This window comes from Sorex fumeus, unplaced genomic scaffold, assembly GCF_029834395.1.
Source record: "Sorex fumeus unplaced genomic scaffold, SorFum_2.1 ptg000136l, whole genome shotgun sequence".
Classification (NCBI taxonomy): Eukaryota; Metazoa; Chordata; class Mammalia; order Eulipotyphla; family Soricidae; genus Sorex; species Sorex fumeus.
The window spans coordinates 2,639,170-2,653,901 of record NW_026606193.1 but is presented as its reverse complement, the minus strand read 5'-3'; the positions used below and the strand labels follow the sequence as shown (position 1 = coordinate 2,653,901).

The window sequence follows — 14,732 nt, the reverse complement described above, 5'->3', positions numbered from 1 at the left end:
ATACATTTAAAAATTTTTAATATTTTTCAAAAAATAATGACTAAACCCTGTTTATGACTTGGAGATGGTTCTGTGTCTATAAAACATTCATCACTGCAGTACTTAAGTGCTTTGACAAGTTGTTTCAACACCGAGCATTACAGAGTAAGAAGATGAATGCTTTGGTCTCTACAGTCTGTGTGCTTAAGAGCTAAGTTGGTATCATTTGGTACTGAAGTATAAAGGCAGCATGAATCAGGCCTCATTCACTTCAGCCAACATGATGCTGGCTACCCCTAACCCAGGCACAATTCCCTGCAGAGAGCAATGAGACGGCCATTTACTGCAGACATAAGAGGTCGAGGGAGCCCCCAGGAAACCCGGATAGCTCGCACCTTTGATCCGCCTCTCTCATCCTGGAATAACAGGACCAAGAAGACCAAGAAGTGGTTTTCATTATTTCCTTCTATTTTTTTTGAAGATAAAAGTCATGGAGTTCCCTAGACTCGACCTAGATTTTAAGAAATTCCTGAAAAATGTAGTGTTTCATTCATATTCACTAGTGACCAACGATGCACTCAGTAACATAGCACATAATGTATTTCGCTGATGGAGACACCATCAAGCAGAATGGGGGTGGCATGAAAATACTACTCTAACTCTGGTCTAGGTGGGATATAGAGATATGAAGGGCCCACGGGATACTAAGGGGTGGAAGGGAAGGACTTTGGCTCTAGTTCCTACTACAACTAGATCTGACGACATGGGGCATGTTAGTTGACAGTGGACTATGAGAGAGGCAAGTAAAATCAGTCCCAAAAGAAACTGTGTTGACCAACAGATATTCTAATCCCAATTTAAAGCCAGTCATCATCACAATTAAGTTACAGTGAGACAACCCTTGCTCCAAATCATTAAATTCAGGTCAAGATGACAGTCTACTTTGTGCTATTTTGGTGCTCACCTTTGGGAGCTTGGAGAATGGGGTTTAATGGCAGGGAAAGGACCCAGCACCCAGCAGGGCAGCTGTGAGGTGGTGAGACAATTGGCAGTGAAGTCTGAGGTCGAGGTGGACCTCATGGAATTGTGGGTAACGTGGTAGAAAGGACCATTTCAGAGCCACAAAAATATGCGGCAGCAGTAAGAACAGCCCCAGGGATCTGAACAACCTTGTATAAGACACAGAGAACAGTGAAAGACAGTATATCGTAAGACTTGTCTTGTTGTTGCCATTCGTGTCTTCACCACTACTTCAATTTATTCTTTCTACTAATATTATATGGCTGAATTCTCTTTTAGTGTTAGGGAAAATAGACTTAAAATAAAAATAAAATGACAAGATCAATCAGATAAGAAATGGTAGAGTTGTGAATGTAGGTTATTTTCATCCATGTTCCTAGGGCACTGTTTGACTTGAAAACATCTGGGCTGAGCTAGTTAAATAAAATTCTGGGGCAGGGGTGACAGTACAGTGGGTAGGATACTTGACCCGGGTTTGAATCTAGCATCCCATATACCCACCAGGCATCTCATATGGTCCTCTGAGCCTTCGAGGAATGAGTCTGCCAAGAGTAACTACTGAGAGCAGAGCAAGGAGTAATCACTGCGCACTGCCATGTGTCGTCAAAAGAATAGTTCAGCCATAAATTCTTTTCTCTTCAATTTTTTTAAATTTTTCATTAAAAATCATTTGATTCTTGTGACCAACTGTAGAAAATGAATTATTTCACAATGCCTTTTCAGCATGTCTGATTTGGGGGTGTAAACTCTAAATAATAATGGTGTATCTTTTGTCGAAATGATGAATCTAATCAAAGCAGATAGAGTGTTAACTAGAATTCATCTGCCTCACAGGCATTGGAAGGGTTGGGGGGGTTACTGGGGTTCTTTGTGGTGAAAAATAAGTATTGGTAAAGGGAAATGTGTTTGATAATTGCATGACCGAGACTTAAACCTGAAAGCTTTGTAACTTTTCCCACAGTGAGTCAATAAGTAAATAAATAAATAAAAATAAACTGTTCTGACTTCTGTTTTTACCTTACTTATTTATCAAAATTGAACGAGTAAGTTGGGAACTGGTCCAGATCTTTGCTTTAGTTTTGGCATCTTCAAAGATAAAATTTCTATATCTCCCATCTGGATCCATCAGGACGTCGGAGGGCAGTCATCTTGGTCTTGTAGTTGGCGAAGGACAGGCAGGTGTTACGAATACTTTTCCCGGCTTCTGCTGCATCTACCAGTACTTCTCTTCTCTCTTTGAGGTCTTCCTTGATCACATCTCTGCACTGCTTTGCGAGCTCGGACGTTAGCTTGTGGTTGCTTTAGGCATGCGCCAAACCATGCTGGCGAATTAGCTCAAGAGTTTTCGAAGATAGGCAATTTTTTGTGGCTATCTCTCTCTTGGCATTCCTCGCACATTCATGGAGGTGCTGAACCAGTCGATCGTATTCCTCGTCAATGTTGTCAACAATGGCATCTTCCCATGTTGCCGCAATAGTACCAAAGAGTTCCCAGTTGGTGGTCATTCTGGGAGTTCTCTTTTTGAACTTTGCAGCCCTTTCTCCCCACTCTGTGAAGTAGAATTTTGCACGAAGGAGACGGTGGTCCGATCCCGTTCAAAATTTTGGGACAACAGCAACATCAGTCAGGCAAAACCGTCAATTGAATATGATGTGGTCTATTTCATTGTGGAATCGTCCACCGGGAGACTCCCATGTCCATCGTTTAGATTCTGCCTTCTGGAACTGTGAGTTACCATGAATGGTCTTGGTTGACATGATGAACTCAGACAGTCTCTCACCCTGTTCATTCCATTCTAGGCCATGGGTCCTGATGTGAAGTTCTTCAGCTGATCTTCTTGGTCCTATCTTGGCATTAAAATCACCCACAATGATCTTGTAGAAGGTGTGGTCTTCTTTATAGAACTTCTCTAGCTCCATCTAGAACTTCTCGATTTCTCTTTCATCATAATGAGATGTTGGTGCGTAGACAAGGAAGATAGAAACTGCAGGCAGTGAGCCACATCTATTCAAATGTAAACATCCAATTCGGGTTGTTAGGCATTCGAACGAATCAATGCTCTTGGCCAAGTTTGTGTTGACAAGGACACCGACGCCTCCAACACCTCTTTTATCGCATGTTCCGAGGAACAATTCTTCTCCAGTGTCGAAAACGGCATGGTGACGTCCTGATGGATCCACCACATCCTCCAGAACGGCAATGGAGAAGATTATCCATGACTTCTACTCAAATCTCTTCGATAGCCATGTCCACTTGCCGACATACCAAATTCCACAGGATGGATATGTCCTTCCCAATGTTCTCCCTTCCAAAATCCAACACGCCATTTCGTCGGTAAAGAAACAAACAGCACCCGGCCCAGACAAGATCAGACCTGAACACCTGAAGAAACTGCCGTCAGTACTCATCAATACACTGGCTCGGCTCTTCACTCGCTACCTGTCTGAATGCAAGGTTCCATCCCAATGGAAAACCAGCAGGACCGTACTACTGTTCAAGAAGGGAGACATCCATGACATTGGCAACTATCGCCCGATCTGCCTATTGTCTGTCATCTACAAGTTGTTCACTCGAGTCATCCTAAATAGGATTGGCAGAACACTAGATGAAGGACAACCATGCGAGCAAGCCGGGTTCCGCAAAGGATTCAGCACCATCGACCATATCCACACAATAACCAAACTCATTGAGGTTTCTTGGGAGTTCAAGATGCCGCTCTGTTTAATGTTCATTGATTTAAAGAAGGCCTTTGATTCTGTTGAGACGGAAGCAGTCATTGAAGTCCTAGCCAATCAGGGCATTCAAGCCCAATACATCAGGATCCTCTGTGAGTTGTATTGCGGATTCACTACCAGGATCTCACCATTCTACAAAGAAGTGATCGTTGATGTCAAGAGAGGGGTGCGGCAGGGTGATACCATTTCACCGAAACTCTTCAGTGCCACCCTCGAGAACATCATGCGACGACTGGAATGGGAAGGAGTGGGAGTGAAGATAGATGGTTGGCAACTACACCACCTCCGCTTTGCTGATGACATTGTTTTAATAACACCAAACATCAGCCAAGCGGCACAAATGCTGGCCGACTTTGACCGTGAGTGTGGAAAGGTAGGACTACAGCTGAATCTTATGAAGACAATGAGAAACAGCCTCGTTCCTGACGCCCCATTCGCTCTCAATGGAACGACCATCTCCGAATGCAACAGCTATGTGTATCTAGGTCGAGAGGTCAACATGACAAATGACCTGGCACCCGAGCTGCACAGGAGGAAGAGAGCGGCTTGGAACGCCTTCAAGAACGTCGAAGAATTAGCTAAGAGGACGATGAACCTCCGGCTCCGGGCACATCTCTTTGATTCCACTGTTCTTCCTGCATTAACATATGCCTCAGAGACCTGGGCCCTACGCAAACAAGATGAGAACACTATTCAGGTCTCCCAAAGAAGAATAGAAAGAGCTATGCTTGGAATATCACGTTTCACTCAAATGAGAGAAAGAATCTGGAGTTCTGACATCCTTCGACGATCAAGAATCAGGGATGTTGTCTCATTTGCCAAGGTGTGGAAAATCAGATGGGCTGGTCACATAATGAGATTTAAAGACGACCGCTGGACTAGAGCTGTTACCGACTTGATTCCACGGGATGTCAAAAGACCGCGTGGCCGCCCACCTACCAGATGGTCAGACTTCTTCGTCAAGATCATGAACGATCGGTTTGAGGCCCTTCATGTTCCCAGAGCAAACAGAGGCCTTTGGGCTACACTAGCACGCGACAGGGACAAATGGAGACGTTACTGGCGCCCGCTCAAGCAAATCGACGACTACCGGGAAGTTAAGTGAGTAAGTGATTAAGTGATCTCCCATCTGGTTATGGTAAGAATTGAAGTACACTCACATGGTGTTTCGCCAAGTCTCCGTCAGATGGTGAGCACAAGATAATGATAACTGGGAAAATGGATGATGCCAGGAAAAAGAGAAGGTATGGGCACTTCACAGAGAGGAACAGTGTGCAGATTTCATGGTGGAGACGGCCGTCCTTCAAGAGTTGGGCCTCACTGGAGTGTCAACAAATGCAGTCCAGGTTGGTTGGTTCAAGTCTCTAAAAATGGGCTGGCAAGATTTTGGAGTGTTCAGCACGTCCTTCTTCAGGGGTTGGGATTTTTTGGGGGTAACTGAAAATTGGTTTACATGGCATTTTAAAGCCAGGAGGTGAAAACTGGATGGAGCAGTCCGGGGGGATAAATTCGTGTGGAAAGAAAAGGATGGGGGTTAGAGATTTTGAGATCAGTGCTTTTCTGAGGAAAAAGAGGTCAGTCAGAAGAAAGGGAAAATCAGAACTTTCACGAATTGATAGAAATAGAAGAAAACATAGACTTTGAACAAAAGTGACAGGTCACAGGAGAGGGAACTACAGTTCCATGTTACCTCACTTTGAAAATGATTTATTGACCAAATAATGTAATTCACCACACCAGCTGAAGAAGAAATGTAATTAAGTATAACAATCAATGGGAACACATTTGCAAAAGCGTAATCGCCATTTGTGATACAAACAAGTAGAAAACTATGACTAGGAAAGATTTATCCAGCATGTCTATTAAAAAAAAAAGTACGAATAACATGATACCAACAATAAAAGGAAGACTGAATGTTTTCCCTAAGATGGGAAATAGGCCGAGAAGTCCACTATCACTTTCCTCCAGGGTCGAACAGTTCAGAAGAGGCAAGAAAAGGAAATAGATGCGCATAGCTGAAAGAAACACGGATGTTCAATCTTGTTCACCAGATGAAGGTTTACACAGAAAAGCTCTAGAATCTTCACTGAACTTCAGGGGTCTCAGGATGCAGAGCACCGTCAGGCAGGGCTGAAGCTACTTTGAAGTAGGAGACAAAAATAAGCGGCTCCTCCAGCCTCTCCTGAAGCCCAAGACTCCACCCAAGGTCCCTGCCTCATGGGAATAAACGTTCCCTGAAGGTGATACTAAGAAGGGAGGTGCAGTGGGAGAAGGCCGAGCAGCGTGTTCTCTGCTCTTGGGACGTGGGGACGTCCACCTGCACCCGTACCCACACAAGACGGGAATGCAGCTGGCACAGGAAGCCAGGTGTGCCCGCTCTGATGTGCCCTATCCTGCCGGAGAGCCCCCAGAGGAGTGCGTCTTGTCTGCCTGGCCGCTGCTCAGGGGTCCTCGGCTCTTGGGCTGGTGGACCCCTGGCACTGTGCCGTGTGTGATGAGAACAAACCCTGCTTCTTGCTCCACCTCTTCCTCTCTCTCTGAGCGACTCTCCAAACCAATCCGAAAGGAAGTTTGCTTAAATATTAACATGACTTACTTCCACTCAACACGGTATACATTAGGAAGGCTTTGTCCTCCAAAACTTTCAGTACTTTCCTATTTCTCAAAATTGCCATTTATACCTTTTATAATAAAAAGAAAAGTACCTAAAAATGGAACAAAAATCCTGCTTCCTTCAGGGCTAAGAGTAATTAAAAAGGCAGGATGGAGGACATGAATTGCGGCCTTGAGACACAAGTTTTCTGCCAAATCGCATCTGAATAGTTGAGTAATCAGGAGGTCTGCGAAACTCCCCGACACGAGCGACTCTCTGCTCTATACATATTGATCTAAGAAGTACAAAAACTCATGTTTCTTTTTAAATATCCTTTTTAAAAAAATAAACAAATTGATGTAATATTCCTGCACTGTCTGGAAATGTATAAGTTGGCACAGAGATACAAAATTTTTCAAGCCAAATTTCCTCTTATTTTTAAACGAAATGGCTCCTGAAACAAGAAGATGCTAGATCAGGTTTAGAGTCAGTGAAAATATGACTACATAAATGGCCTGAATATGTGCCATTTGAATCTCTAATGTGTTTCTACACACTCCTTCGCTCACCGATATACCCACTTCTCCACAATAAAGCTCCTTACTATGTGCTCTCACTCCTACGTCCAAGAAAGGTCCCGACTTTCTTAACAAGCCCAACTATGCCCTTTAGAATTTGTTCCGACTTTACTCTTCAAATAAGGCTGGAAAAAGGTATAATTATTACAGTTTTCTTCATTACTGAGAAAACATTTAGATGTTTAACATCAGGTGTTATTGGGAAAAGTTTTTATCTTTCCTAAGAAAAAACAGGGCTACACATTTCTAAGAAAGTTGACATAAGTTACAAATGGAACTTTGAATGCTTCTAAGAAACATTAGAAGCAATTATGTTGACTAACACAGCCGAGGCATAAAATTGGAAGATATATTTATGTTTGAAGAGAAAATCAGATTTCTTATGCACTTATTTGGCTCTGCTTTCTACCTTTCAAAATTAGCCCAGTGATCAGAAGGAAGGGTAGATTTATTATACCCACTTCTTATTTTAAATAATGCGAGTTCGAATTAGTAGGAAATCATCTTTTTAAAAGACCTGAATGTTCACTTATTTTATATTGTGTAACGGTACTTGGGGGAAACATCGGGTGAAAATTATGATCCTTTCTCCATTAGCTTTTTACTATCAGAGTCAATCTACGGGCGTGAAAATGTGTTAGAGGCTTTCTCGCCCATGGCTATTACATGTAAGTGCAAAAGAAATGGACAAAGTAGAAACCTACAAAGTCAGTAATTACTAAGTGCATGACTTAGAGGAACACTCAAACTTTGAGGTCCACAATCCCAATGCAGCAGGGATTCCAGTTCAGCAACTGTGGGGGCCACTAGCCGATAATGCAGCGAAGCACATGGCAAAAAAGTCTTGGTGTGGGTCAGACGGGGTGGGCTGGGCTCGATGCTGATCTTGGAGACAGGGCGCTCACACATCTGACAGGAGGTAAGGGGTTCGGGTGATAGACTGTTGGGGAATAGTGACAGTGACAACTTCGGCAGAGATCTCCTGGCCCAAGGCCATGGAGGAGCCCAAGGTGAGGAGACCACCTTCTCTCTGTCATGCAGAGCTGAGCTCTGGAGATGAGGCAGCACCCAGACACAGAAACCCAGGGACCCACCCAGAAAAGGTGGGGCCCTCAGAGAAAAGACGCTTTGGAAGAATCAGCGGGATTGTGAGAAGACCAGTAACAGGGAAAGATGTTCCTTTCATGGGTGAGGAACTCCAGGAAACCCATTTGGAAGAACCTTGCAGTCAGCCGTTCCGGGCTGCTCTTCCTGCCTAACTTTCCTTGAACTTGTGCCTTGCTCTCTCCTCTCTCTGTTCCCCTTCTCGGTGTTCCCCCTCTGGAGAGGCTCAGCTCACTCTCACACTTGTAATTAACCCTTCTCTCCCCTCACATCTCTCTAATTAAGTTTCAGTGAAAACTTCCCTGCTTCACCATTTCAGCTCCTCCCGAAATTCCTTTCTTGGAGGGAAAAGCAACGGGCTTACCATGCCCGTTCTGAGGCTGGGGCCCGGGGAAGCCTCTCCCCAGCGTGGGTGGCCCAGGTGGGGTGAGCTGGGCCTCAGGTGTGTTGACTTTTACATAACTGATCGAGTGCTAATACTGAGCGCAGGGTCTGGAAAGACAGTGCTGTAGTTGTGGTCTTGCTCTGTTGGTGGCTGGGCCTGGTTTGATCCCAGACACAGCAAACAATTGCCTGAGTACATCCAGGAGTGACCTCTGAGCACAAGAAGGAGAAAGCACTGAGCACTTCCTGGGGTGGATCCCAAAAATAGTGAGAGAGAGAAAAAGAGAGAGAGAAAGAGAGAGAGAGAGAGAAAAAGAGAGAGAGAAAGAGAGAGAGAGACAGGGAGAGAGGGAGAGAGGGAGAGAAAGAGGAAGAGAAATAAAGAAATGGAGAGGGAGAGGGAAAGGGGGTTTGATACTGGAATAAGGATAGTCTCTAGACCAATGGAACAGAACTGACAGCCACACACTAGACCCTCAGATATATGGATATGCAATCTTCACAAAGGAGCACGAGGAATACGAAGTGGAACAAAGAAAGACCCTTCAATAAATGGTGTTCGGAAAACTGATCACTCACATATGAAAAAAAAAAGAAATTCTCATGCCATACATGAGTAAAATTAAAATTGGATTAAAGACCTTGAAATAAGAATTGAATGCATAAATTTATGTTGATGGAAATGTAGGTAAGCCCCTGCATGCCATTGAATCTGGAGCTATCTTCAATAACTCAATCATTGGCCAAGCAAACAGAAGTAAAGATAAGCAAATGGCACCATATCAAACTGAGATGTTTCTGCACCCTCCCCAACACACTCCTCCCTTCCTGTCCCCGCCCCCCCCCCCCCCCCCCACACACACGCAATGATGGCCAGAATAAAAAGACACCTTGTTGACAGGGAGAGAATATTTGCCCTCTCCTTAGCTGACAGGGTAGAAACCTACAAAGTCAGTAATTACTAAGTGCATGACTTAGAGGAACACTCAAGCTTTGAGGTCCACAATCCCAATGCAGCAGGGATTCCAGTTCAGCAACTGTGGGGGCCACTAGCCGATAATTCAGCAAAGCACATGGCATAAAAGTCTTGGTGTGGGTCAGACGGGGTGGGCTGGGCTCGGTGCTGACCTTGGAGACAGGGAGCTGGCACATCTGACAGGAGGCACATCTGACTCAATATAAAAGAGAGTGACCTGTGACCTGTAAGCTATATAGAGATTTGTAAAATTTAACAAGAAAAAAGCAACCATAACATGGGGAGAAGAGAAGGACAGAAATTTTCTCGAAGAAGTACGAATGAGCAGTAAGTATATGACACTGTGCTCCGAATCACATATCATCAGCAAAACGCAAATCATAACAGCCAGGTGGAAACACTCACATCGTGAAGTGACACACAACAGAAAGGATTAAGGCAGCCAGTGTTGGCCAGACAGAAAGTGCCGTGTAGCGGGGAGGGGGCTGATCTTCATTCTGGACCCAGGGAAATTCCAGGCATGCCACATGATTTACCAAAGTGCCCACGGCAGTGGCCCCTGAGCACAGAGCCAGGACGAAGTCCTGAACACCACCAGGTTTGGGCTCCCAAACAAATAATACTAGACAGACAGACAGACAAACAAGCAAGCAAAACCAGCCAGAGTTGGCAATGATGTAGGGGAAATGGAACCCTCATTCCGTGTTGGAGGGAATATCAACTGGTTCAACCATTTTGGACAACAGTGTGGCCACTTCTCAAATGAAGAATTAAGCTTTCATATGACCTAGTGGGCTGGAGCGATAGCATAGCAGGTAGGGCTTTTGCCTTGCACGTGGCCGACCTGGGTTCAATTCCTCTGCTCCTCTCGGAGAGAGCCCGGCAAGCTACCGAGAGTATCCCACCCGCACAGCAGAGCCTGGCAAGCTCCCCGTGGCATATTCGATATGCCAAAAACAGTCACAACAAGTCTCACAATTTGTTGTGAGACATTACTGGTGCCTGCTCGAGCAAATTGATGCACAACGGCAGGACAGTGCCACTGTGCTACATGGCCGAGCTATTCTGCTTCTTGGCATCTACCCCAAGGGTTAAAACCTCTCTGCAGAAAAAGATATCTGTGCTCATATGTTCATTGCAGCACTACTCACAGCAGCCAACATTTGGAAATAACTCCTGTCCAAGAAGAGATGACAGGGTAAATAAACTATGACACACGTACACAATGGGATATGACAAGTATGCACAACTCAGCTGTAAGAAAAGGTGAAACCAGGCAATTTTCTGCGACATGGATGGAACGGCATGGAGTGTAATGCTGAGGGTGTCAGTGAGAAGGTGAGGACAGACAGAATACTCTTTCTCCTGTGTGGGGCACAAAGTAAGGGAATAACAAACATCCAGAGTCAGAGCTACTGGAGAACTAGTCGAGGGAGCTGAGTTTACTCTGGCAGTGAAACAGAAAGTTGGGGGGCAGGGCTCAGGGGGGCTCCTGAGACAGTGCTGAGAACAAGGGAACATCGTAATGCATTGTAACCTGATCATGTAAATCATGGCTACCAGAAATAAGCAACAAAAATAATAAAGCTAAATAAAGTACATCATCATATTAACTGTATACCAACACCACAGTGGGAAAAATAGCAATAATGTCAGTGTTAGCCAAACTGTAATGAAGAGACAAATACAAGACCAGTTGAGCACTTGATAGCTATTTTCTCTCTCTTTTTCTCTCTTTGTTTTTAAATGTAGGAGTACTGCTAGTTATTCAGCCATTGATTAAGCTGATTGAATGGGGCATGAATTCCACGATTCTCTCTTTCTTTCCCTCTCTTCTGAACTCTCATACCTACCTGTCAGACCTCAGCTATCTTTTTACTTAGTGTACAATGGGATTGAGTAGAAATAAAAATCCTGGTAGTGTCAAATGTAAAAGATATAAATGGAAAGTTATCTTATCCTTCCCGGAAAATGTGCAGAGCTACATTAAAATTTTATTTTATTATAAATGCTATACTAATTTTTAGGTTTTTCAATATATTTTACATTATAGGATCACATTTTCACTAAAGAAGTTCTACATTTATGATTAGATACCATATACCTATTTAAACGGATTTGGACAGCTTTTCAGAATTCTACGGTTACGCAATCAACGCGTACTTACTGGATGGAACTTTCAATGCGGGTTATAGTGAGGAAAGCGGCAAGATTTGCTGTGTAAGACGAGATAACAATCAAGGCAAACAGCCACCAAGCGCCCATCATCATTCGGGTAGCCAGAGTCGTGTAAGGGACCTCTCCACCTACGGAAAGAAGCAAATACATCGAGAAAATTCAGCATCCTTTATTGGTCACAGAGATCATACATATTCAATGCCAAACTTACTCTCAGAAGTAAGAAACATCCCTATTCTATAACACCAGCAGAGATCTCTATATTTTACTCAAGGTAAAAATTATTTGATATCTAATTATTTTATGAGATGATACGAGACCCAGTAAAAAAGAAGCATGATATTTAACACAACGTTTAACTGTTAACCTTTTTTACCCATGTTCTTGTTCATTTGAATTCATTATTTTCTTATTAGTGTCATATATATATATATACATATTCATACGTGTGTGTATATATATATATACTTTATTCCAGTAGCTTATTATTTACCAGTTAGGGAATATAAGTGTCATTATACCAACACTCAGTGTTATATTAAACTATTATACCAATAATTTTTTTTTATTAGTGAAACACCATGAGGTACAGTTGTAGACTTACAAGTTGTTGTGCTTGGGTTTCAGTTATGCAATGATCGAGTACCCATCCCACCACCAGTGTCCATTCTCCACCTCCACCAATCCCAGTATCCCTCCCACCCCCCATCCCCCATCCCACCCTGCCTCTATGGCAGGGCACTCCCGTTTGTTCTATCTCTCCTTTTGGGTGCTGTGGTGTGCAGAAGAGACATTGGGTGGCAATCATGTTCGATTCATGGACTGCTTTCAGCAGGCATCTCCCATCCTGTGCAGATCTTCCCAGCACCCTTTATTTGGTGCTCCCTTTTCTATCTGAGCTTCCTTTACCCCTAGAGTGTGCGGCTGGCCTCTAAGCCATGGAGTGAACAGCCTGGTTTTTATCACAGCTTATATCAATAATTTTTAAAGATTGGCTCTTGACTACCTAGAATCCTAAGTTATGAATGTAAGTTGTCACTATCAATCTTGGTTTATAATAACAACATTGATGAGCATCAATGCAGTTTTGTTGTCCTCCTAACTGTGCAAGCACACTGCCACAATCTTGTAGAATCTATCATTTCTTTTTGCGGGGATCGGGGCACAGCCAGCGGTGCTCAGGGGTCACTCCTGGCTCTGCACTCAGGGATCACTCCTGCGAGCTCAGGGACCATCTGGATGCCAGGAACAGGACATAAGTCAGCCCCATGGCAGGCCAGGTGGCCCTGCCCATTGGGCAGTTTACTGCTCTGGTCCTAGAATCTTTCGTCTAAACACTGGCGTGTCCTTGCATTCAGCTCCTCACTGTTTCATTCTCTCTCCCCATAACTTAGGTGACGCTGAGCCCCTGATGTGACGCCATCCAGAGCAAACACTGAGAGCCTCACCATTGCATTTCCAGCCGTTCTCTCTGGAGAGCCACAGGAAAATGGGGACCTACTTCCACTTAGCACCTGAGGGGTATCGGCCTTTTGCATTAAGATTCTTTTCACTCCTCAATTAATACTATAGGACATGGTATCTTGAGGAAGAAGACCATTATTCCCCGCCATTTCTCAGATCTAAAATCAGGGCTTCTCTAACGTCTCGTCCCTAACGACTTCTGACTTCCTTACCCTAAATTACATCCCAAAGCTTATCTCACCTCAGACTTGCAGCTTTTCCAGGTCTGCTGGAGTATACATCTGAATTACTCACGTGCTTTATATGCTAAAATTCTTGGTACTAGCACCGCTAAGTCTATGCACCAATCTTTAAAACTATCAACTTTAGAAAAATGAAAACTGGATACAGATAACCCTGCGGCAAAAATTTTTCAATACATGTCCACCACTTTCAGAATAAAACACTCAGATTCTCTGCCAAGAGTTACTAGGTTCTCTATGATCTGATCTTGAATGAATTCAGTGATTTTATCTCTCTCCACTCTCTCTATGACCTTCTTTAATTTTTATCCTTGGAACTAGGCTGTTTTCCATTCAATGACCTTTGCACTTTTATTGTATTTTTCCTGAATTCTATTTTCTCCAATATGAAAATGACTTTTCTGTTCAATTCATTCAAGTTTTTTTCTCGGATGATAATTCTTTACATTTTTAAAATTATAACTTTATGTAAATTATTCTCCACAGTATGCATTCCCAGTCTTTTTAAAACCATAACTTATTTGTATAATTTGATATATTTTCCTTAAAATATAGTTTCTATTATAGAACATTTTTGAGTCTTATATTTAGTGGGTAAAAATCTGTTGAATATGAAATATTGACAGCCCTTCTAAACAATTGGAGTTATACTAAAAGTAGAAATAAATCCATGAGACTCAAAACTGCCTTTACTTAGGTAAGCGAATGACTTGATGGGATTCCCCTTACTGGATACTCTCAGGCATAGTCTATGCTAACTACAAATTCTCCTTGGCGGATTTCTCTAAATGTTTAGTGTAGTGTAAATATACCCATTTGGTTCTGTTGTGTGCTATTTTCTTTCTTTTTTTTTAAATTTTAGTTACCATCGTTTACAAGACTATTCCTGGCAGAGTTTCATATATAAAATATTCGGCACCATACCCACCATCAAGCTGTCTACTGTTCAACTCCTTCCGTTCAATCCTTATCAGAAGTTGTTTGTTTTCTGTCCCAAGGGTTGGGCCCAGATCCCCAAATTTGCAAAGCATAAGTGCTCTATTACATAGCATGATCTAAGATCTAATAAGACATGTGGATATTCTAATTCAGAGGGATACTATGTCCATCACTTGATCACTTGACATCCCATTACTTATTAATTTGCTCGAGCGGGCATCAGTAACGTCTCCATTCATCCCAGGGATGAATTATGTCCATATAATGCATAAAAGATGAAAATCAATGATCTACTCGAGTCCAAGTGGTTAAAATAAATCAGTCAGTTAAACCCAAAGAACATGGTTTCAAGTTAACAATCTAATTTATTCAGAATTCCCTGGTTCTTTCTTAGCTCTCATAGAGCTCTCTTTCTGGTTTTTTAGTAATTATTTTTTTGCCTTGCCTCTCTAGTCCTAGGAGAGGAACTAGCTTCCTTATAACCAGGGCACTATACTAACCATTGGTACCTTCTCAAACTCCTTCCAGGTCATAGTCAGG

General features: G+C 43.1%; 1 protein-coding gene across 3 annotated transcripts in view; it reads right to left on the bottom strand.

Moving 5' to 3' along the window:
* Positions 1-14,732, bottom strand: part of GRID2 (glutamate ionotropic receptor delta type subunit 2) — a 1,415,717-nt gene that overhangs the window by 271,666 nt on the left and 1,129,319 nt on the right. For all 3 annotated transcript variants that reach the window (XM_056106635.1, XM_056106637.1, XM_056106634.1), the window contains one exon: positions 11,537-11,675. In XM_056106635.1, the coding sequence (XP_055962610.1) occupies positions 11,537-11,675 (139 nt within the window). The remainder of the gene's footprint in view (positions 1-11,536; positions 11,676-14,732) is intronic.